Consider the following 23815-nt stretch of genomic DNA (forward strand, 5'->3'; position numbering starts at 1 on the left):
TGCTTTTTTTGAGAAATATTCTATTTCTTCAGATGCTTTGTTTTATAACATGAGGTTATGTGGCTGAGGTGTTTAATTACAATAGCACACTGAATTTAGTGCTCGATGAAAGTGTAATATTAGTCACCACTTGCTAGATACCAAAGGGTTTGAACAATGGGATTCAAGAGATGCCTTTGGACTAGCATGGTGTGAAAGCTGAGCTCAAGTAACAAGGATCACAGGACAGTGTCACTGCTGAGGAACACCAGAGCCACTCATAAAAAAACCAATCATGGCATAGTCTTAGACATTGTGTGATTCTGGAACACTGGTGGAGGGGGAAGGGAATTCTACTAAACTGGTCTTGTAAGGTGACACTTTGTTGTGGTCTGTTACATATGTGTACTGATCTCTTTATTTTTTAACAGCAAGATGTTAGTGAATTCACACACAAATTATTAGATTGGCTAGAAGATGCCTTCCAAATTAAAGCTGAAGAAGAGAGGTAAGATTTTTTTTTTTCCTAGCTCTGCGTGTTTAGATGAGAGAAAAGCAAACCAGATGACCAAAAATCCAATTCTCCATATGGCTGAAAAAATTTTAACTGTAGCTTTAGTTCAAGTGTGATTTTTTCCATACATATCAATACTTTCAAGTTTTATCCATTTTTAATTTTTTTTATACTTTCACCCTCTTATTTAATGTTAGAAATCTAGCTCCATGAAGTCCAGAGTATATAAAGAGTAAATAAAGAGGTATTTTTTAGATAGTCAGTTAGGCTTTATTATTTCAATGCTATTTTGTTTTTTGATCCTGTAGTTAAAGTACTTCAAAAACTTGCTCCTCTTTCTCATCTCAGAAGAAAATACTCATTGTTTGTATTAGTGAGCATCTGGAAACACTTTTGAATACATGATCTTTTCTGTAAAGTTTCAAGAAACAGTTTTTACAAGGGTTTTGTACAGTTTAAACACTCATTATTGAATCTGGTTTCCATAGATTGTCTTAAAATGACAGACTTCTGAAAATTAGTTTTCAGAATAAACTTTTCCCTGCAAATATCTGAATCGTTGTTGTCATTAGAGAAAAGTACACAAATAAATTAACAGTAAAATGGGCATAATGTCTATAATGAATTCAGAATAGTCTGTCTGTAGTTTTATAAATCAAAGGTTGAGCTTTGACTTGGATTTTTTTTGCATTAACACAGCTCCTGTTCTTTTAGGGATGGAGAGAAACCAAAGAACCCAATGGTGGAGTTGTTTTATGGGCGATTTCTAGCAGTAGGTGTACTTGAAGGTATGTATCAGAATTTACTTGGACTTCTGTGGTCACATCTGATCTGTGCTTGTCCAAGCACACGGGTGACTGATGCATTTTAGGATTTTAGCTACTTCTGCAGAAGCAGATATGGAGAACACACATATGTAAATTTGTCTGTGAGAAATGGTTGGTCAGGTGTGAGACTGAGGAGAAATGCAGTGAGCTGCAGGGATCCACAAAGACTGTTTTCATAACCTTCAGGAGCTGAGTGTATGTTCTCAGTGCAGCATAAGTTGGGGTGAGAAGATGAGGGAAGATCCTTGGAAGAAGTTATTGGGACACTGTTACCACCCTCAATACACTGTTACTTAATAACAGTGTACAGAAGGCAAGATACTCTTATTTCACTGAGCTGTTCTCTCATGCTCCCTCTGATTCATTTAATGCAATTTAAAACTGCAGTTATGGCATTTCCTTATGCACAATTTCTCATATGGAAAACTCACCCTCCTAAAAGTACATTTTGTTGGAAAACAAGTCAGTGGAAACCTGCTCAAGGGCAGTGTTGGAGAGAGTGCTGAGGAGGAAGAGACTGTACAACAAGTTCTCTTTATCTTATTTGTATGTAGTTAGTAGATCTGCAGAATTGTACCATTCTCTATTCCCAAAAGGCCATCAAAGTATTTTTGAGTAATTTTAATGTTGGTGATTCTGCCTTCCATCCAAATGAATGACTTTTGCATTTGAATGAAGCAGGTGTACTCTTTTAAGTGGCTTCCAGGTTATTCTGTGACCTTGACATGTTTCTAATAAGTTATTGTCAGATTCAGAACAATTCTGCAGATTTCTTGCTAGTAGCATTCTTGCTTCTTTATATTTAGCTACTTTCATCCCTTACATTCTCATTTTAACAGAGGAGATATGTAAAAATCAAACAAATGAAAAGATTCTAGGAGATGTAAGACTTTAGGTTGAAATAATTGAATTTGTAGCTTGAAATCACATGTCCCCCATATTTCTTCTCATTTTTGCACTTACATTTTTATACAGTGTTACCAAATTATAATCTTGTTTTCAGGACAGAAATGAATGTTCTTTTGTGGCTTATTTTTGCAAAATGTACTTATACAAAGGGCTCTTTCATGCCAGCAATTCCAATGACTTTGCTGATACAATATACATTTGTATTATGAAGCTCCTATTTGCAGGGGAGGACTTTGATTTATATGTGTAAAACTTCCCAAACGTCTGGGGTGCCAAGTAATTTTGAGTTTTGCTTATTACCAAAAGATGCTAAAAAACCAAAAATAGGCTGAAGAGGAAAATACAGTAATTTTCAATATTGCTTGACCAGCATTTTAAAATAAATTTGCTTTTGACATATAATTAAATTGTTCAGTAAGAAAATGTGGTTATTGTTCAGTAGATTAGATCAATTGACCTAGGATTGATAGGGTTTTTTTTCAAGGTAAATTTTTATTCTAAAACATTAACTGTTTATTTTTTCATGTGAAGGTAAAAAATTTGAAAACACAGAAATGTTTGGCCAGTATCCACTACAGGTTAATGGCTTTAAAGATCTGCATGAGTGCCTAGAAGCTGCAATGATTGAAGGGGAAATTGAATCTCTCCATTCAGAAAACTCTGCAAAGTCTGGTCAGGAGGTGAGTTAAGTGCTCCTGTGGACTTCTCTTGGGATGTTATTGTAGTGCCCTTTATTTTTCTTTGGGTTTCATGTCTGGTTTTCATGGTTCATGGCACCTGTTGTATAGGTGGGAATCCCCTTTGCCTGTAAAGGCTGAGCTGCTTTCTCTTTACACTGTTCAGCTGTTCATGTTTCATCACAGTTATTTTAAATATGTGAAATCTTACGAGGTTTTTTCCTACTTACGTGAAAAGTTCAGGTGTAATTTCTTTCTTGATGTCAATCTTTTGCAGTAATACAATTCTGCTTCCTTAAATAATATCAAAGTATACACATGGTTTAATTGTGAAGCCTAGTAACACAAACTGAAATCATCCTCCAGTCTGAACTTCTGGTACCAATTCTGTGTTCTACAACAAATGTTTTATGGCATCTCTTCTATAATGACCATATTTCCTGAAGTGTAATTTGAAGAAAACAAAATGTCACAAATTTCTTGGTGCAATCCCAAGTTTAATTTCTCCATGCAAGGTGAAACCTTGTATATATCTACTACAAGAGCATAACTGTTCATCTCATGAACTAAAGGTTGTCTTGCAGTTATAGCCTGTGTGTATTCATGCATAAAATGCCAGTTCTGTTATAAATGCTTGACTAGAAATGTCAGACTTGGATGTTGTGGGCTTTTTTGTTTTGGTTTTGAGGCTTTTTTAACTTGTAATATTGGGAAACTGGGAAGCAGGAGGATAGTGATGTGAAGATCTATACTGTTAAGCTTTGAATTCTGTGAAATTGTCAGCTTTGCTTCTTAGCATGTGGAAATAGAAGTGAAATAGTCATATGACAGATTGACAGTGGAAAAACAAGAAAAGCAATGTGTTAAGTCCTACTCTAGAAAAAACATTGCTTCATTGTTACTAGGGCCAAGTAAATTGGTTATGTTTCCCTGAAATAATCCATAGTGGTGTTGCTTCTTTTAGTAGTTGTGTTTAATATAATGTCTGATAGATGTTACAGTGCATTGGAAGGTTTGGAAGTACTAAAGAACTCTGAATTTCTTGTAGCTTTAACATGATCTGTCTCAACTGAACAAAGACTTCAAGTAACTTTTCTCTCAGTTGATTGATATCAAAGCTTAAAGAGAATAATAATGTGGTACTCAAATGTGTTGAAAGATCCTCGAAGTAACATTCTGGGGTTTTTTTTCTTTTTCCTACCGTTGAGTGTAATGGGGTATTTAGCTTAACTATTATTAGTATTATTATTAGTATTGTTATCATGATACCTAAAAGCCTCAGTTACAGAGCAGGGTGTCAGCTAGTGAGCTGAGGTAGGAACAGAAAAAGGAGACATTCTCTGTCTTGAGGAACTTAAATCCTGCTTCAAGAGAATTTTAGCCATGAGCACAGGAAGAAAAGGCTGTTTGCCAGTTATTATATGAAAAGACTATTCAAGACATTTGGCTGGATAGGAGAACTTGAAGTGAGCTCTGAGTCAAATGCCACATCCAGGCTATGGCACTGATGACAAATGTGTCTATAGTGTCTGCAGCAATCAGAGAAACTTCAGGTGATGGTTAGACACCCAAAACTTATTTAAATGGGTAGACTGTGGTTGTTATGTGTGAGAATGGAGAGGAGAAAAAAAGATCTTCAGTGCTGTAACTGGAGCTGGATTTGTATTGTAGTTGAGAAACAACGTATGTAAAAAAAGAAATGAGGACTATGGATAGACCTCTGCTGAGTAGTCAAAGACAAATGGGGTAAGATGATGATAGCAGATGATAGTAAGATGATTAGAGACATGAGTAGAAGCTTTAAGCTGTTAGTATGGAGGAAATGTCAAACACTCACTGATCCTGTTTCAGAGGGGATCATTAGAAGCTTTGAATGTTGCTAGGTGAATGAAAGGATCAGGAAGCTGAGTCTGAGAGAACTATAGCAGGAAGAGCACTTGCTAACAGTGTAGACAGCCCTTTCAGTATTATTGAGGGGTTAAGGGAACAGAACAGTTGGCAAGGCAGGTAGGCTCAAGCACGAGCTGACTTCTGTATGAGCAAAATAAATGTGAGTGGAGTAAGTATTTCTGCCTCCTCTGCTGGAACACAGATAGCAAAGCTCTTATGCAGCATGGACAACAAATAGTCTGTTTGTTGAAGGGAGAGGGTGGTAGCATTGGAAAACTTATGCTGACCCACTCTAAAACCAGTTTCTGTCATAGCTGTGTCAGTCTGCAGGTATTGTATCATTATTACTGAATTTCTGCTATTGGAAGGCATTAATTTTGGGGATTTCTGTTTCTTCATCCAGCACTGGTTCACAGAGCTTCCTCCTGTCTTAACTTTTGAGCTATCAAGATTTGAGTTTAATCAGGCTTTGGGGAGACCAGAGAAGATACACAACAAATTAGAATTTCCTCCAATTTTGTATCTAGACAGGTATGGTATAATTTTATCTACAAAATTCTAGTGTGGATATAAAATAAATCTTGTAAGTTTGTTAAAGTTGATGATGTGTCTTATGCTCACTTGAATCACAGTAAATTTATGTTCTGTTTACTCAAGTTAGAGTTTTCATGGGTTTCATCTGTTTCAGAAAATATACACGGATCACAATTTAAGACATATTGCTGCTTTGTGTCAAAAACCTGCTTCCACTTTCATTTATTGCTAGGTACTTGTGTACATAGGCAAAATACTCTGAAAAATCACACCACTTATGTTTCCCTGTGGGAAACAGGGTGACAAGTTGGATATTTTGTGGTGTTCCAGATACTCTTCAAACATGCAGTCAGTTCTCAGTATGAGTACATGCAGCTTCTCTGTAGACCAAAAATACCAGGATGGCTTTCAGTTAGCTGCTGAAAGGTGTTTGTGAACCTAAATAATGAAACAGGAATATTGCTCTGGGGTTGCCACTTAAACTACTTAATTTGGAATCTCTCTAATAGTGGCTTTCTGATACATGTTTATCATCCACAGTATCAACAGAGCTTTTGACACTGAGGAAAAAGCATCCTCTGAAAGTTGTGGAAGGGAAGGCTCATTTTCTTCTCAGTTCTGTTTTAGTGCTGAGTATGTCGTAGATTCTAGAGGGTGTGAGTTTTATTAGTATTGAACTGCATGGCTGATGGAGGCAGACCTCAGTTTCACTCCTGGAATACTATGGGCTGACACTGCTTTCTAAATTTTGTGTTTTACAGGTATATGCACAAAAACAGAGAAATAACAAGAATTAAACGAGATGAAATCAAGAGACTCAAAGAGTACCTCACAGTTTTACAACAGAGATTAGAACGGTACTATGGATAACTGTGTAAATGCAAATAGTATTGTGGCTACTTAGAATAACTATGCAATTATATACTTTGTGTATAGTTATTTACCTGAGATTTCCTTTCTATATCTCTTTCATTTTACCCTTTTCTTGGAAGCTGTGTATAAGTGTTGTAATTCTGATTCATGAGACATGCTAGGAGAGGTTTGCTTTAATTAATTGCTGTCAATCAGAAAAAAATAATTTATTTCTTTTTTTTTTTCTTTTTTTTTTTGTATCTGTGAGTCATGGCATTAATACATTTTGTGGTTAACAGATATTTAAGCTATGGTTCTGGTCCTAAACGATTCCCCTTGGTAGATGTCCTGCAGTATGCCCTGGAGTTCGCCTCCAGCAAGCCGGTGTGCACGTCCCCCGTGGATGACCTGGGTGCCAGTGCCCCTGCCAGTGGCACACTGCCACCACAGATCCCCCCCAGGTAAGGGCTGCCTCCTGCTCCCCAGGCAGAGGCCAGAGCAAACCAGCCTTTGGGAGACAGGAGCACAGCACGTTCAGACCAATAAAACCAGGCATGCAAGGGGGGGTAGTGTAAAGTTTCTGCTCTTTTCTTTCAGAACAGCAGGCGTAAATAAATAAAAAATGTTAATGACCTGGGTTTGTCACATGCGCTTACAAAAATGTCTTCTCAAGGAGATTACCATTTGCAAGCACAGCCCAATTCCATCTACAGTTCTAAATAGGCAGAAGATTCTGGTGAGGTCATTGATACCCATGTGTATTATTTAAGAATCTGAATTGGACAGTGTGTATGTGCTGCATACCATCAAGCTTTTTGGTGTGCAATTTATCTGTTACATTTTGCCTGGGAGCTAAGCTCCTTTTCTGCCATGTGGTTTGCATATCTTACCAAATTTGTCAAGAGCCTAAATAATCTGACTTCTTAAATGTAGAGTAGCTAAAGTACCAGAGAGATCAATGTCCAAAAATGTTGGTTTTCTCCCTATTTAAGCTAGTAACTCAGTGTAGGGGATTGAGTGTATGCTCAGTCAGTTTGCAGATGATGCCCAGCAGTTAAGGACTATGTGGGGTGCTTATTGACAGTGACTGAACATGAGCCAGCTGTGCCCAAGTGGGCAAGGAGGCCAGTGGCACCCAGCCTGGATCAGCAGTGGTGTGGCAGCAGGACCAGGGCAGGGATTGTACCCCTATGCTGGCACTGGTGACGCCACACCTCAATCCTGTGTTCAATTTTGGGCTCCTCACAGCAGGAAGGACATTGAGGTGCTGGAGCATGTCCAGAGAAGGGAACAGAGCTGGGGAAGGGTCTGGAGCACAAGTCTGGTGAGGAGCAGCTGAGGGAGCTGGGGGGACTCAGCCTGGAGAAAGGAGGCTTGGGGAGAGCTTATCACTCTGAAACTCCCTGACAGGAGGGTGCAGCCAGGTGGGAGCTAGCCTCTTCTCCCAGGTAACAAGTGACAGGACACAAGGAAACAGCCTCAAGTTGCACTAGAGAAGGCTTAGATTGGATACTAAGAAATATTTTTTCACAGGAGGGATTGTCAAATGTTGGAACAGGCTTCCCAGGGCAGGGATGGAGTTATACCTGGAGGTATTTTAAATATGTGTATATGTGGCACTGAGGGACATGGTTTGGTGGTGGACTTGGCAGCACTGGGTTAATGGTTAGACATCATCTTAGAATTTTTCTCCAACCTAAATAATTCTTTGGTAATAGAGTACAATTTCAGATAAGTAGACATTTAACAGTTTGTAACATAGCTTTGTATGTGGTATTTGGACAGTAGGGTTCCGTCTTCTGGGTCAATCAAGGCTGTTAAATTTGTCATTCAGAGAAGTGAAGTGCATGAATCTAACAAGGCTTTAAAAAGATGTCCAATGCCTTACTGATATGCCAGCAGAAATTGTAATGATTGATAAGAGAAGACAAACTTTTAAAAGTTACCATTGCTTGCATGATGTGTAATATTAAAAGTAATACACTGGTCAAACTCCTGTACAGGAAGTTTGTTCTGTAGAAATGTAAGTATTGTAGCTTTTTTTGTCCATCTGTAGAAACACCACAGCATGTTATATGGAGTGACATTTTCAGCTCTTGATGTTCTCAGAACTTTCTAAACTCCTGAAGAATACAAGTTTCTCAGGCTGTATCATGATGCTGTACACAAAGTAAAAATTCAGTGGCATGCAAGAAAGATCTTCAGATTCCTCTTATGCAATGTAATTATGTAGAGGTGATCTTGTTGATGGGAAGAGAAAAATCTGTAACAAGTCTTCATTTTTATTACCCTGCTGCTCTTGCAAAATTCTCCTAAGGTGGCTGCTTTGCCATTCAAGTTAGAGTGGTTTGGAACAAATTTAAATCAGTTGGTAGTGCATTTCCAGTGTGGCATAAATATCAGAGGTCCCTTCACACTGGAAATTATTGCTGTTGAGCTAACATAAGTTTTAGGTAGGATGTTAGAAAAAGTCTGTCTGCTAGGCATGTGACACATGAAGGAAGTTATTAACTGAGCATTTGTGCTTATTGGATTTTATGGTCCTTGGCCATAAGACAAAGTACTGTGATTTCTCTCTCTGCCATTTGGCTGTAAATGTTTCAAACCACAGTTATTTACGTGTATGACATGATTTGAAATTGTTCAGTAGTGTTTCAAATAAAGCAAACTTTGTTGTTTTGCTAATATATAATGCACCACAAAGCTTTCAGAATTTAAATACTAATTCCATCTTGCTATTGTAGTTACATGTTCTGTGTCGGAACCCAGGGCATTCCTCTGGCTGCCCTGGATGGCTCGAGTCCCTGGCAGAGGGCTCAGAGACCTTGGCACGAAGCCAAAGACACCTGTGCCTTTGATTTTAACCCATGGAGAAGATTACCAACTTTATGTGAAGACTTACAAGCCATGAAAGTTTAAGTAGAATAATAGTTTGCCACAGGGTGAAAAGGTGGAATTTTTGGGGTCTTTACAATGGGGGTTCAGGAGGCAAGATGGAGGGATTTGGGCATGTCCTGTCCTTCCTCCTTCTTCTTAGCCTCCATATTCTGTGTGATGGTGGTACTTTTAGATTGGTTTAGAGACAGACTGTCTAACATGGTTGATTCTTTTAGATTGGTTTAGAGTAGAGACAGACTGTCTAACATGGTTGATAAGTATGGAAAGTTACTGTAAATAAAGTACACGTAGTTCTTAGTATAAAATGCTGACATCACCCAAAGGGTGGTCAGTGTGCCACAAATTAACCTGCTGGACAGACCTCAGTGGGCCAGCAAAAGAATGTATTAGATAAGAGAAAATAAGCAACCTTGAAAACCAGAGCTGAGGAATCCCAGCTCCTTCAATCGCTGGGCTGGGAAAAAGAGACTTTCTAACATCTCGGGATCATCTCAACCACAGAGATTCTGAGAGTTCTGGATTGCACTTTAGGAAATTATTACCTTTAAAATGCCCATTTTCAGATTAAAAGCTTATTTTTATGGTGTAACTTCCAGTCTGTCTACATGATGATTCAATTTTTATATTTCATGTTTTGAATGAATGCAGCACAATAGAGCAGCAAGGGCCTTCATCATCAGAAGTCCCAAGCACATCTCCTGTACAAAGATCAGTAATACACAAACCATTCACACAATCACGGATTCCCCCTGACCTGCCGATGCATCCGGCACCAAGGCACATCACGGAGGAGGAGCTGTCTGTGCTGGAGGGCTGCTTGCATCGCTGGAGGACTGAAGTCGAGAATGACACAAGAGGTAATGCCACGCACTGGGGGATGCATTTGCTGTAGGAAAGGATTTGTGCAAATGGGGGAAGTCTTTCATCCCAGAAGGTTTAGCATTTGGCCTGTAGATGGATGTACCACATGTGAAATGCACCCCTTTTAGACTTTTCATGAGATAAAGATGTAGTCATGTGCAATGACACAACCTTGTGGATGAGAGGTTCTTTCTTCTTTGTCTTTCAGATTTACAGGAAAGTATATCTCGAATACATCGGACAATTGAATTGATGTACTCTGACAAAACAATGGTCCAAGTAAGTACAGTTTTGGCATGAGATAATTGAAAATAGATGTTTATTGGCACTTCTGAAAAATTCTTAAATGCTTGAAAACAGAGCAAGTATACAATTATGTAGTGTTTTGAGAAATTTCATTGCAAAGTCATAATGGGTTTGTAAGCCCTTTAGTTGTGCACAGTCAAATGAAAGTGTTACAGTATTTTACTGGTGACATGCTTAAATTCAGGCAACTATGATGAAAAGCCTAAATATGTTCTACCTCTGATTCCCATCTTTGACTTGAATGTAGACTTGCACAACAAAATTTTTTCCCTGATTTGCCCATTATTACCCAGTGACCCTATGGCTTTAAGATGGTGAAGCATTAGACACAGGAAAATAGTGTTTACTTTGCTGCTTAGTGCCACTGTGTATTGCAGCCTCCATTCTAATACATGGAAATTCAAGGCTTCTGATTTTTATTTGTAGTTAATTCCAGTGAGTGGTTTTGTTGCTATTGGCTTGGGGTTTTTTTGTTTTGGTGGGTTTTTTTGCTTTTGTTTTTTTTTAACTTCATCTAGATTTTGTATCAGTCACAACTTTGATTATTATTCTAAGCTATCTTCTAGGGAATTCTTATTCTGTGTAATCTGAGCACTGTTTGTGGAATGTTTTGCTGTAGAGTTGTGGATCTTCTGCTGTATCTTATGTTCACATACATGCATTCTCTCACTCTGAGAGGTTTTAAGGTTAAGGATTACTTTCTGTTAGTAAAAAGAACTATTTTTATTCCAAGCAAGATCTGTTCAGCTTGCAGTTTTTCTTGAGGTATGCTTTCATTTTGTACATAGCTCCTAATAGTTACTGGCAGCTGAACTCTGATGTTAAGGATTTTAGGCAGATTCGCCTAGATGACTTTCTTTAAGCTTGCTACTAGCAGGCACTCTTTTTCCTTAATACTTGTCTTCTAGGAAGAAGGCCACAGGGTACGTGTCACTTAACAGTAAAATTAATTAATTTGGTAACTTGCATCTGACTAGTCTACTTGTGTTGGCTTAGGTGTTACAGGAGGAAATACCTCTGGATAGCAAAGATACTAGTCAGCTGTCATTACAAAAGAAAGAAGAGATTACTTAGTAAAACACAAAGTAGGTGCTGAACCCATCTGAAATCACAGGCTGGCAGGGAAGCTGCCCTTCTGCAGCTCACCTGGTTTGTCCCTGTGGCTGTTTTGGCACAATAGGAAGGAGGCAGGTGCACAGAGCTGTCTACTTTTCCCTGCTTTCTCTGGGTGATTTGATCGCTGGGGATTGCTCCATTCTCTGGGAACAGTTTCCCTCTGCAAAATACAACTACAGGATTGCAGTCTTGAAGTCAAGTTCTATGCACATAAAACTAGACACATTTTTAAAACAAACATATTTGTAGGATGCTTCCTAGTGTATTTATGAACTATTTGATAAGCTCTTTGTCTTCTCCTTTTGTTCTTTTGGATTCTAAGGAGATACAGTAGTCCATAAAACCTTTGTCAAATTGTCATATGAGATACATTCCTGAAGTCTTTATTGTTTCATTCTCCTGAATGAATGTTTTATCAGCTGCTTATTTATTTCATTCCTTCTGTGAACTTGCTGTTGGAAAAGAGACACAACTGTTTTATATGTGGGAGTTCATCTTGGTTATAGCAGCTTTGACATATTTGTTCTCTAGCTACATGTGATGGGGCTGGTGAAGCTCCATTCCTGGTTTACAGGTAGTAAGTGTAAACTGAGGAGTTTAATGCCATCTGTGTTTGTGTTGCCTTGTGCTATTAATTACTGTTGAAATAATGACTTATCACAAGAGATGTCTGTTGGCACTGAACTCACCTGTCCCCTGGTCACAGACCTCTGTGGGCAACCATCCTGAAAGCTTAGTGTGCGTGACTGATAGCTGCTACTCCTGGCTTGGAGGAAAGTGTGGGGACCCTCAAACTGACCTAGTTTGCATGGTTTTAAGTAAAACAATTTAAATTCAATGGGGATTTTCAGTTCCTGACTTTAGTGTAAGAAAATTTTGTTTTGACAAAGTCTAAAGAGACACCTTTTTTATTAAATCAGGATCTGCATACATTTTTGTGTATATACACAGGCTTGCAGTCATGTTAAGGAGGCTTTCACACTGGTTTAATAACAAATGTTAAAAAGCCTAGAGCATTTAGGTTTAAGGACCTGCCAGGATTTCTTCTTGTGTTTGGGAGATTTAGAGTGTGATTTAGAGTGCGGTTTGTCTCTGGAAAGACAGGCTCTTTGATTCCAGCTGCTGTGTAGTCACTCTGCTTTACAGTTCAAGGGGAGTTGCAAAATCTCCAGCACTTGCATATCGCCTGGAAGAGAATGATCAGGTTAAAAATAACTTCAAGGAGTTTCTGCAGTCACAGATATGTGTGTATTTATGATGGTTGCAGTACTCAGATGATATTTGTGAAAAATACTGAGTACACCTTCAGTTAAAGAGACTGTTGATCTGCAGTCCAGCACAAACAGGTTTTGGGGTTTTTCATCCCAGCTGAGCTGTTGTCATTGAGACACACTGTGCGTAGCAGAGAAGCTCAGCTTTCCCTTTTATGTTGCATGTGCTATTTCAGCAGGTTAAAATGAGTCAATCACTAAGATGTTCTCAAAAGACTTTTAAGTAAGAAAGAACTCATTCATTCTGCTTCTCTCTCTCCTTCAATCTCCCAATTACTTAGGTAGAAACTAAGTTTCCCATTGTTCTTACTCATTGATTTACAGATGTAGCCTGGAATTCATTTTCCACTGATCCTAGAAACTGCTATTGTCCTTTGCCTCAGGATGAGGAGAGGACCTTTTCAGGTCTCCCATGCTTTATTTAGCTTTTCCTGACACAGTTAAAACACTGGAAGACAGTTGTATTCCTATTTTACTGTGGGATTTCTATTTTTGGGTAACTGAAGCAGATACTAATTTAAATAAATTCTTTTACTGTCACACAGAAAACACTGAATTTACCTTGAATTTGCATGTGCCTTTCCAGACTTTCTGACAGGTTTGCCAGGTTGAAACTGAAGCAAATCAGAGACTGTCAAGGCTGACTTATTTGAGGGTTGTTTTGGTAGATACAACGAAGGTAGGAATATTAAGGAATTAAGAAAAGAGGATGAGTGGCAGTAAAAGCAGCAGAGTAGACATATATGTCATATACTAATATTTTTAAGATCTCCTGTAACTAGTAGTGGTAAGTAACAGCCCTTATGCATAGTGGGTTGCTAGTTTTACTTGTTTTTCCTCTGTGTTGTGTTTTCTGATTCTGATTAACTTTATTTCAATTACCTTTATTTCATGTAGCAATTATTGGTGGCATACAATAGGAACTAAATGCTGTCAGGGAGGGTTTGACATTTATTTTATTACCTGTTTTGTTTTTTTAAGGTTCCTTATAGGTTGCATGCTGTCCTAGTTCATGAGGGTCAAGCAAATGCAGGACACTACTGGGCATATATTTATGACCACCACCAGAACAGATGGATGAAATATAATGATATTTCTGTGACAAAGTCAACTTGGGAAGAGCTGGAACGGGACTCTTTTGGTGGTTACAGGAATGCCAGTGCATACTGTTTAATGTATATCAATGACAAGGAGCAGTACTTGATACAAGGTAATGTTATCTAGACAGATTCTGCATGATATAGAATAGCTGAATACATTGATTAAACAAACTTGTTTCAGATGGATTTCCAGATTTTTGAAATTTTTTTAATAGTTATTGAAAGTTTTATTCCTGCTGTTAACTGTTAGATTGTTTCTGTGGGTAGAAACAATTGCTGTTCAGCTTACAGATCAGCAAAGAGAATGCCTGTGTTTCAGCATTATTAGATTTTAAAAAAAACAAAACCAAAAACAAAACAAAAAAATAACAACCCAAAAAAAACCCCAAAAACCAACCCTGTTTGCTAATTTGTAAATATTTTAGAGGAGGGATTGCAGAATTTTGGAGGGTTTATCTCAAGATTAGGAGAGAAGTATGGAAATAGAGAAATGAGCCTTTTGACATTAAAATCCTTATGTAGCTGTTTTTTTCCCCATAAGCTTCAGAGCCCTGATACACTCTACTGGAGCATGAAAACTTGAAAGCTTATACAGTAAATTGGAATATGAATAACTTAGACCTACCAACCACACATCAAACCTAAGTAATACATGGGTTGGGAATTTTTTTCAGGTCATGTACGAGTATGTGAAAATGTCCAGATACTCAATAGAAGGTCATGGAAAATACTCAGGTTCCTGTTTTTTCATAGGGCAGAAGGCTCAAGTGCTCATTTGTTCAGTTTTTAAATGCAATATTACCCTAGGCTGCCAGGTTGGTGGTGCACTTGCAGCCATGGGGTGTTTGGGCCCTGTAGTCTGCCTGTGCCATCCCAATTCAATCTGAGGCTTGCTCACTGTGGGGCAATTGCTGCTGGTGGATGCCCTGGGATGTAGGATACCCCTGCAGAGACCATTCTCAAAGCAAAAGGAAGATTACTCAATTTAGCTAGTATTCTTATCAGCTAGATTTCTGAATTCCTGTAGGTCTACTCTCCTACTCTCCTTCCCCTTTTCTCTTGGGAAGTTTACTTGTGTCCAGCTCTCTGTAGCAGTAATACAGTCAAACAATGGTGGGGATTTTGTGAGTATTCTCTTAATGTTCACATAGAATGGTCAACAGATAGTAAAACCAGTTAAAACTAATATAGTTTTGGGTGTTTGGTGTTACACTGTACATTTCTAGTAATTCACTTGAGGATATCTGTTGAATATACTTTCTACTTTCTTTTGTCCTATTCTTTCTTTTTCTGAAACTTATTTCATGTTACCACAGAGGAGTTTAACAAAGAAACGGGACAGATGCTTGTTGGAATGGACACGCTGCCTTCTGATCTAAGGGATTATGTCAAGGAAGACAATAAACGTTTTGAAAAGGAACTTGAAGAGTGGGATGCAGAACTTGCTCAGAAAGCACAGCAGGAGAAATTGTTATCTCAGATACCCAGGGCACCAGCACCCTCACCTGCTCCAGGTTAGCTGCTTCTACCTGTTTGGAAAGGGAGTAGGACCAAAAATCACTGGGGCTTATATATATTTTTTAAAACATTAAGAAGGAAGAAAAGGTTAATTTGTGTAATCTTGAATTACAGCTATTTACCTGGCCGAGGTAACTATACTTCAAGTTTAGCCTGTTGGGGTGGGTTTTTGCATTTCATTTTTTATTTAAAGAAAATAATTATTCATTGGTTCTCCTGCCTTTTCCCTCCCAGTTGTCCTGACCTTCTTTTTTCTTTTTTTTTTTTTTTTCCCATAGAAACTGAGTCTTTTAAGATAGGTCTCACCAGTCTGTTTTGAGGAGTTGTTAGCCTGTAAATTATGTATTTCTTCCATTCAGGATATTTTAGTGTGAGACCTACATTCACATTTTAAATTAGAATAGCATTTAGATCTGAAGAGCAGAATAATGTATTTGGTGCAGTGCATTGAACAGATTTAATGATAATGAGACTAGGGCCTGCTTAAGAAATTACTGTGTGGCAATTAGGGTGTTAAAATAGTGTAAAAGATTCTGACCAGCAACTGTGAGGCTGATGCTTGTTAGAACCCAGCTAATAAGGACCACTGGACCAATCTAATTATAAACCAGAGCTGCCAGGTTTTTGGTAACATTCACCTTTTGCTCCATTGCAATAGGCTGTGTATATTTTGTGAAAGATAACACGATGAATTTTCTCTCCAGATGTTCTTATTGCTGTATTTGAGTCCTAAAGATTGAGCATACATTTCTCATAACTATGTGTGACTGCAAAAGAAGTGCAAGAAGTGCAGTGATTTAATGGGATTGTTTGCTTTGCAAACTCTACAGAGAGTTGCTTCATCTTTGTTATGTTTTGAGTTCACAAACACTTTGAGATTCATGCTATTTCTTCTGTTAGTAATGGAAAGTACAAAATGAATGTGTAGTCTGCCAAAATTTGGTTTTATCATGTAAGGAATATAAGACACTATTTATACTAATCAATTTATTGCTCTCAAGTGGAGGAGACCGAGATCTCCCTTAAGGCAGAAAAATATAATGTGTTTATTATTTTACAAAGCAAAAATAGATCTTGCACTCAAGTGGCTGGAGGTCATTCCATGTGGTGAGTCTGTATCCCACGGAAACTCCAGCTGGAATCTCACCTTTGTTCTCAGTCATCCCTGATGATTGGTTGATGAACACCCCTCACTCAAGAGCCTTAATGGGTCTATAGACAGGACAGGTCTATTGTTCCTCATATAAAATCAGGGATCCATTTGTAGGGAAGTGTTTGAAATGGCATGAGACACAGACTGGTGTAAAGTTGTATTTGTGAATTGTGTGACCTACCCTGCATTTTCTGTGTGCTTAATTATCTCTGAGGCAGTGATCCAAATAAAATGAAACAATTTCAAATTCATGCTTATGTTAACACACAAAATTGTTGTCTTATTTTTGTCACTAAGTTCAAGCAGGAGAACCAGAGTATTTAGAGCAGCCATCAAGAAATGATATTTCAAAGCACTTAAAAGAAGATTCTGTACAAGCAATCAATAAAGCTTTAGCTGAACAAGAAGACAGAGGTCCAGAAGCTATAATGGATACGGTGAGGATATTTTGAAGCTTGAAATACTTATTTTGCTTTTATTTTGCAAGTGAAAATTATACAAAAACTGATAAAAGGGTATGAGTCTGGAAACTTTGAACTAACAATTGCTTTTTCTTGAAGGACTGTCCAACACTAAAGTCCATCCAGAAACTGTGTACCACAGTAATGGGTGTAGTGCAAAAAAAAAAAAATACTAAGATAGGTGTTCTCTATGGGATTAAAGTGCTTGTCAGGAGTACAACATATTGTTCATATTACAATCAGCTGTTTGTGCCCATCATCTTTTAAAAATGTTAGGTGATTCCATGTATTTTTGAGGGGTAAACATTGACAGTCCATGTAAAAGACTTGAAAAACATTGCTTTAGACATTCAGGTTTTTATCTGGGAAATGTAAGAATATAATTGAGTTCCTTTGACACACCTGTGGAAGTTAATGTAGCTTTCAAAAATAAGGGGTTTTTCAACAGTGTTCTGTAGCTTTAATGCAGATTTACAACTTCACAAAAATAATTTTTTGTGATTCATCAGATGCCTATATTAATTTAAAATTTCTATGAAAATCAGTGTTGGGTGTTTGTTTTCACTTTGTACAAAGTGTACTAAGAGGAATGGGACATTAACTGTTTTATGGATTATTAATGAAGCTAATATTTGACATTTTCTTCTTTCATCAAATACTTCCTTCCTTCCCTATAAGTATGTAGATAAATGACAAATGTGTTTGCCACAAAACTACGTGCCATTAAAACGATATATGCATCTGTCTTGGAACTAGATCCATAAATGTACAGTATGGCTTCCTTAGGCATCCCTAGTAACCACTGTGGATATGAACAGTTTAGATCTGTGCAAAATGCCTCCTAAAATCAGGTGTGAATCCTCATTAAACAGAAGCAGTCTGGCCCCAGCTACCTTACAATCTTTTAAAATTATGTGGCAGCTTGTTGGCACCCTGCTGACCTGTTTTCCACCCCTCCTGTGGTGTCAGGAAGGCAGGAAAGCACACTTCCTCTGCTAAAATGAAATTGAAGCTAACAGGGAAACTCATCTAACTCTGCCACTAAAGCCTTAGGCTGCTGCATATTGGCCTTTTTTGAGTTCTCAGAACAGCTTAGTGGGAGGCTGTTTAATACGTGTTGCTCCAGCTGAAAAGGTGGCTATGAAGATACCAAAACACGTGATAAAATGACTTTCACAAGGCTTTCCTCCTTCCAGGGTTTGTGGACACCATCCCAGTGGGATGTGAAAGAATCTTAGACTTTTTTCAATGGATCAAGTGTTGTAGTTCAGGATAATGGCACTTGGCACAGTGGTCAGCCTTGGGACTTCACAAGACTGTGGTTGGGGAACACCACAATCTGTTTAATGAAACAAAAGACAGAAAACAAACCATGCAAACATTATTTAGAAACAAATGTACTTCAGCTCTTAAAATGTAAAGTAAATTTCTAGTTAATCTGAAGGTACTCTGTTAGCATTTAAAAGCTGTATTTTGTATCCCCAAATTTCACTTAGGCACAATTGTGCTTCCTTCTCAGTGTATCAGTATGCTTTTTAATTACTCTGCTTCCATATGCATTCAGACATGCAGGCATAAATTCCATTACTTCCCTTTTTGTTTGTCCATTTATAAAAGAAGGAAAGCCAACATCAGCACATGTAACAGGATCGTAGATTATTCACCACATATTCATTTTATCCCTTTTGTCCTTTTTCCTGCCTTCTGATTGCACAGCCCTCCTTTGTATTTATACAGTGTTGGGTATAAATAGATACTGTGTTTTTGGAATCTTTGTTAAAAGATGAAGCTGTTGTTACAGTTACAGAACAAGTAGCATAGCACTTTGCCATTGCTTGGTTTAGAGTCAAGGTTTAAACTCTGCAAATGTTACAAACTGCCTATTTTTCAGGGATAGACCATAGGAGCCAATATTTGTCTGTGTTGTTGTTTAAAACTTAGTTTAACACACAAAGAATTTTAGTCACTAGAACAGTCTTCTCCTGATTTTCTGTTTACTTACTCTTCTAAAAATTAATCCAGTTTAATGTAATGCTCCTTCAAATGTTCTTTAAAAGGCGCTTTTTATATTTTTTTTTCTCTCCCAGAGCATCAGGAAATGTTAGTTTTCAGTTTGTTTCCATCCTTTAGTGTGACTTCATCATTACGTATTTCAGATATGAAGTACCTGACCTGGCCTTCTTCAAGGCCAGACTGGATGGGTCCCTGAGCAACCTGATCTAGTGGGTGGCATCTTTAGGACTAGATGATCTTTGAGGTCCCCTTCCTAAACTATTCTGATATTTTATGATATACTTAGTAATTTTGGGGTGAAATGTACAAAAAATGGTGGTTCACAGACTCATCCTTTGCCAAGTGACTTAGATTTGTAATGGATATCAGAGTTGTAATACTGGTATACTAACCTGTAAAGACAGAATTAGTGAATAAAGAACAAATGAAATAATTTTAGTAATTATAGCTTAATTTTTAAGTGTACTGCTTAAAAAATATATAAATATCACTTATAGTCTCTAACTAGATGCAGTTTCTGAATTTTCTCAGAATTTCCACGGTGTACATCATTGTACTAGATCAGCCTGTCAATTTGCATCTCTCTATAATTTTATTGTATTTTCTGATACTTATTATGAGTATTCTTTTTTTTTTCCCCAAACATGTACTGATAATGGTTTTCTTCTGCAGAGCTCTGATAATGCCCCAGCTCAAGCAGCTCCTACCCAGCGAGTGGTAGAGGTGGCGATCCCCGATGTAGGGACTTTTGTGATTGAGTCAGAGGAGGGGGGTTATGACGATGAGGTACCTCGGATTGCAGTTGTGTGCACCGCTCCTCCTCGGTGCTTCCTTGTGCTGCCTGATGAGAATTTTTGGCATGTTTGCACACTGTGACACCTAACAGACTTCTGCAAAACTAAATGCTTAGCGATTTGTGATCTTTAACTATGTCATAGTTTGTCATGAAATATGGAAGGAGAGCACTACAAACTCTTAATTGGGCACGGTTTGCATGCTGCTATTTACACTGGAGGTGTATCTGTCTCTTCAACTGTGGAGGTTGAATGTTTGTGTTAGGCCAGGTAGCCTTCAAAATGCTGGTGATAGACTGCACACTGCTGCATTATTTAAAAGGTGACAGGACACTGAGAAATGTTCTTAATGTTCATGCTTTCTTGTCGGTCCAGTAAAGTCTGATCTCTTATTTGCCAAGGTTAAGCTTTTCAGGCATTGAGGATGAAATTAGCCATGGAAATAACCTGAAACTGATACAGCTGGTATAACTGAATCTTGCAAATCTTAAAAATAATTCAGACTCATGGTGGTACATCTACCTGCTACTACTTGAGGAGTAATTGAGGGGCCTGTTGTTTTTCTGAGGGACATTGTTTTTTGCTGCCCAGTTTCACCAGTAGAAAGCAACCCTGCTGGTCATCAAACTGCCCTGCATTGTCACTACTTACCTCACATTTGTTTTGGTTGGCAATAGAGTTGGTGTTGCCCATATTCTCAGGGCTCTGAACGTGGATTCTTGGGGAGCTTTAGCTTCCCTAGGCAAATACGTATTTCAGGTCATTCTGCCCTGGAAGTGTGAGCAGTTACAACTGGGAGGATGGGGTGGGGAATAAAATGGTTTAATTTACATCATCATAATGAGTTTAGCTTCTCACAGATATGTAATCTCCAATTTGAAAGAAATGACAATTTAACCTCATATTTTGACCTGCTCGTTTGTTTTTACTTTTGTCTTTCTAGAGGATAACTTTCCTATTAATTTCATAAGTGTATTAACTTTTTAAAAATGTTTTTATGTGTGGGAGACTCACAGGGAGTTTAAGATCCTTCATCATTTGTTGCTGCACCAGCAATACTTTGGGCAGGGAGGCAGTGTTTTCCTTTGCTTACAGATGAAAAAGGAGAAAGGCTTTTCTGAGTAGCTTGGATGTATCAAATTGTATGTAACTGATGTGAATTACCGTGAGAGATGTCTTGTGTTTGGCTTGGTGTTTGTTAATTGTTTTGTGTTTGATATTTAAGAAATTGTCTGTAGATGTTTCAGGGATTGATTGCATTTGCAGCAGTGAGTCTCTTATTTTGACCTTGAAATTTGCATAAAATACAAGTGGCTTTAGTGGATTACATCTCAAGTGTGATTAGATGATTTTTCTACTTGAAACTTTTTTTTTTTTTAATCCTTTGATGGCCATGGGTAGTACTTATTCAGTGTGCAGTTTCTGCTTGGTACTAATGCTGAACTGTGCATGTTCCTTTCCTGGGAAGTTTGTTCCATGTAACTTTTTTTTGACACAGATTTTTTTTTTTTTTTTTTTTTTTTTTATAAGATTCCTTTAATGTTGTTACAGTAAAACTGTGTATACACATGCCATGATTTGATTTGCAGAATATGCTCACCAGATCTGTATTGAAATGTGCCATATCAATGTATGCATGCATTAAGTTGCTTTTTCATCTTGCATGAGATTAAAGGCATATTGAACTTGGTCATTAAAATATTAATCATTCAAAACTTCTACCTTAAATCCCTTGTGGCAGGTCATGCTGACCCCGAACATGCAAGGTATTATCATGGCTATAGGTAAAGCCAGGAATGTTTATGACAGGTGTGGGCCAGAAGCAGGGTTCTTTAAGGTACAACTAACATTTTCAAATTTTCTCCTCTGACTTTTCCTCTAAGATATGCTACTCCCTATACCCCTTTCTGTTTATATCTTTTCCAGCATTTATACATACTTGTCTATATCAGTCCCTCATTTAGATACTTATCCCTTGAAAAACACAGATATTTGCCCTGTTGATATCAGCAGCTCATATACCTTTCTGCATTTTAGCTTTTTAATAATAGTGGTGAGTAACATAATAGTAACATGAAACCTAGATGTGTGATTGCACAATAGTGGTATATGGGGTTTTTTCCTCCTGTTAGTAATAAAACCCATGCCTCTGCTAGACTGTGGAACATCAGGATTTTTTTACCAGGGACTTTTAGTCATTTGTTGTTTATTTCAAAGAGATGTTCTTGATTTGTACTCCTTAAAAGATTTTGAATAAATTTAAATTGCTTGCTTTTGTGTAACTTCATGAGTGCCAATACTACTTATTTAAGCAGTATTTTATTACTGGGAGTTAGACATCAGGCTTTTTATGTTGATTAGTCTTCACTGTGACACCAGATTTAAGAAAGTGTTCATTTTCTTAAATACACAAACGTCTGAGCACCTTTAGCTCATGGCCTTTTGAATTTTCAGGGTATTAGAAAGGGAGTTGCTTTGACATGATGTAAAGTATAAAATCCTCTCAAATGTGATTTGGAGAGGAGAAAGAAGTTTCTTGCCTGTCATTGAGTAGCGGTCTGATTTCTTCTTAATTGTTATGGTTTACTTCTTCTAAAAGAAATTCTAAAAGCCACAAAACCCCCATACAAGCAACAAACAACCCTAAAATCACCAACAAAAAGTTCTGCAACCCCTTTGTAAGGAAGTTGAAACCTCATGGGTTGGTTGGTTGGTTTGTCTGTGTGGGTGTTAGACATGGGTACTTAGGGAAGGGTTATAACCATAATGTGTGTGCAGGGCTGTCTCTGCCTTTCTCAGAGAAGGGAGAGACACCTGCCATAGCCTCTGCTCAGTGAAACTGGGTTTGTTTGGGATTCAGTGTTGGTTACCTTTTTTTTCCTTTTCCAAACTTGTTAATGAATATATGTAAAGTGTTTTTCAAGTTGAAAAAAAATCCTCATTTGATTAAATCACTCCTTGATTTGAACTAGAAAGTTAAATTATATCTAATTATACTTTTTAATATGAAGGGTGTTTTAATAATTTTAAAACAGAAAATTACTTCAAAATAAAATTCTATTTATTGCTTTAAAGTTATCTAAACAATGCTCAGTTGAAATGATTTTTAGTCTTTAATTTTGAGTCCTTAAACATATAAGCTTCACGGGGGCAGAATGTCTTTGAGAAAATGTTTTGACATAAAGTAGAAAACTTTCCTTACTCATTTTCTGCTGAATTGTGTTTGCAATAGCTTGGAAGAGGTAAAACATGGGTCTTTTTGAAGGAATGCATTAGTATGAATGGATGCAGATAAAGTGGGATTGTTTTGGGATGCATCAGATGAAATCTCACTTTTTCCCGTAACTTACTATAAAAGCTTCTATGATGTCTTTTAGCACTGTTATTGTGTTCATCTATTTGTTTTTGATGAAATTAGTGTTTTCAAAAAACTGGGGGCATTCTATATTTTTGTTTTAATGTTACTGAAGTGAAACTCCTTTGGTGTGGGTCATTGTTACAGCCAAGGTTCCACTCACCCTCTAGACCTCAGGCGTAAGACATTACTAACATTCAGATATTTCTTGGTCAGTAATCTCTTTTAATAATTATTCTTTAACCTTTATAGACAGGTCCTTGCAGAATGTTTCCTTTCAGATCTTTGTTATCCTTAGTGAGAAAATGAAAGCATATAATAATTTTTTCTACTGTCCCTTTTTTGTGTAGAGAAATAGTGTTTTTTTCATTTTGTTAAAGATTTCTGAATCCGTAGAATACCACATTATTTTTAAAGGATTATAAAAATACAGGGTTTGTGTTGCATTTTTCCTACTTCTAAGTAATTATATGAAAAATTAAATGTCTAAAGCAGTTTATTTTTGCTTCCTCAATAAACAAGGTTTAATTGTTAGCCATGTTGACTTTCTAATGGTAGAACTTCTGATATAAGATAATCGAAACTCTATAGCTTTTGGCATTTATAATGCTGTCCTAAACATCCTTTTCAATGGTACTGCAAATCATAGGTATTTAAAGGTATTGATGCAGAACATTCTCTTAAGTTTTAAAGGTCTCCACATGCTCTTTGTTTAAACATGTATGATTATTACCCTTCGTGTTTAGTCCTGAAAAAAAATGTGTTGTTAGCAGAGGATGGGAGCCCA

General features: G+C 37.4%; 1 protein-coding gene across 8 annotated transcripts in view; it reads left to right on the top strand.

Annotated features, from left to right (window-relative positions):
• The window catches only part of USP25 (ubiquitin specific peptidase 25), a 67411-nt gene that overhangs the window by 33444 nt on the left and 10152 nt on the right, over positions 1-23815 (top strand). For 2 of the 8 annotated variants that reach the window (XM_039713177.1, XM_039713184.1), the window contains 13 exons: positions 411-487; positions 1193-1281; positions 2761-2909; positions 5200-5327; positions 6092-6187; positions 6482-6643; positions 9729-9937; positions 10150-10220; positions 13616-13844; positions 15051-15248; positions 16703-16842; positions 19552-19665; positions 21415-21510. In XM_039713177.1, the coding sequence (XP_039569111.1) occupies positions 411-487; positions 1193-1281; positions 2761-2909; positions 5200-5327; positions 6092-6187; positions 6482-6643; positions 9729-9937; positions 10150-10220; positions 13616-13844; positions 15051-15248; positions 16703-16842; positions 19552-19665; positions 21415-21510 (1758 nt within the window). Of the gene's footprint in view, positions 1-410; positions 488-1192; positions 1285-2760; positions 2910-5199; positions 5328-6091; positions 6188-6481; positions 6644-9728; positions 9938-10149; positions 10221-13615; positions 13845-15050; positions 15249-16702; positions 16843-19551; positions 19666-21414; positions 21511-23815 lie in introns of those variants that run through there. The other 6 variants (XM_039713179.1, XM_039713181.1, XM_039713180.1 and 3 more) reach the window with 6 other exon arrangements.

The sequence above is a fragment of the Passer montanus genome, unplaced genomic scaffold (assembly GCF_014805655.1).
Source record: "Passer montanus isolate IOZ18808 unplaced genomic scaffold, ASM1480565v1 scaffold28, whole genome shotgun sequence".
Lineage (NCBI taxonomy): Eukaryota > Metazoa > Chordata > Aves > Passeriformes > Passeridae > Passer > Passer montanus.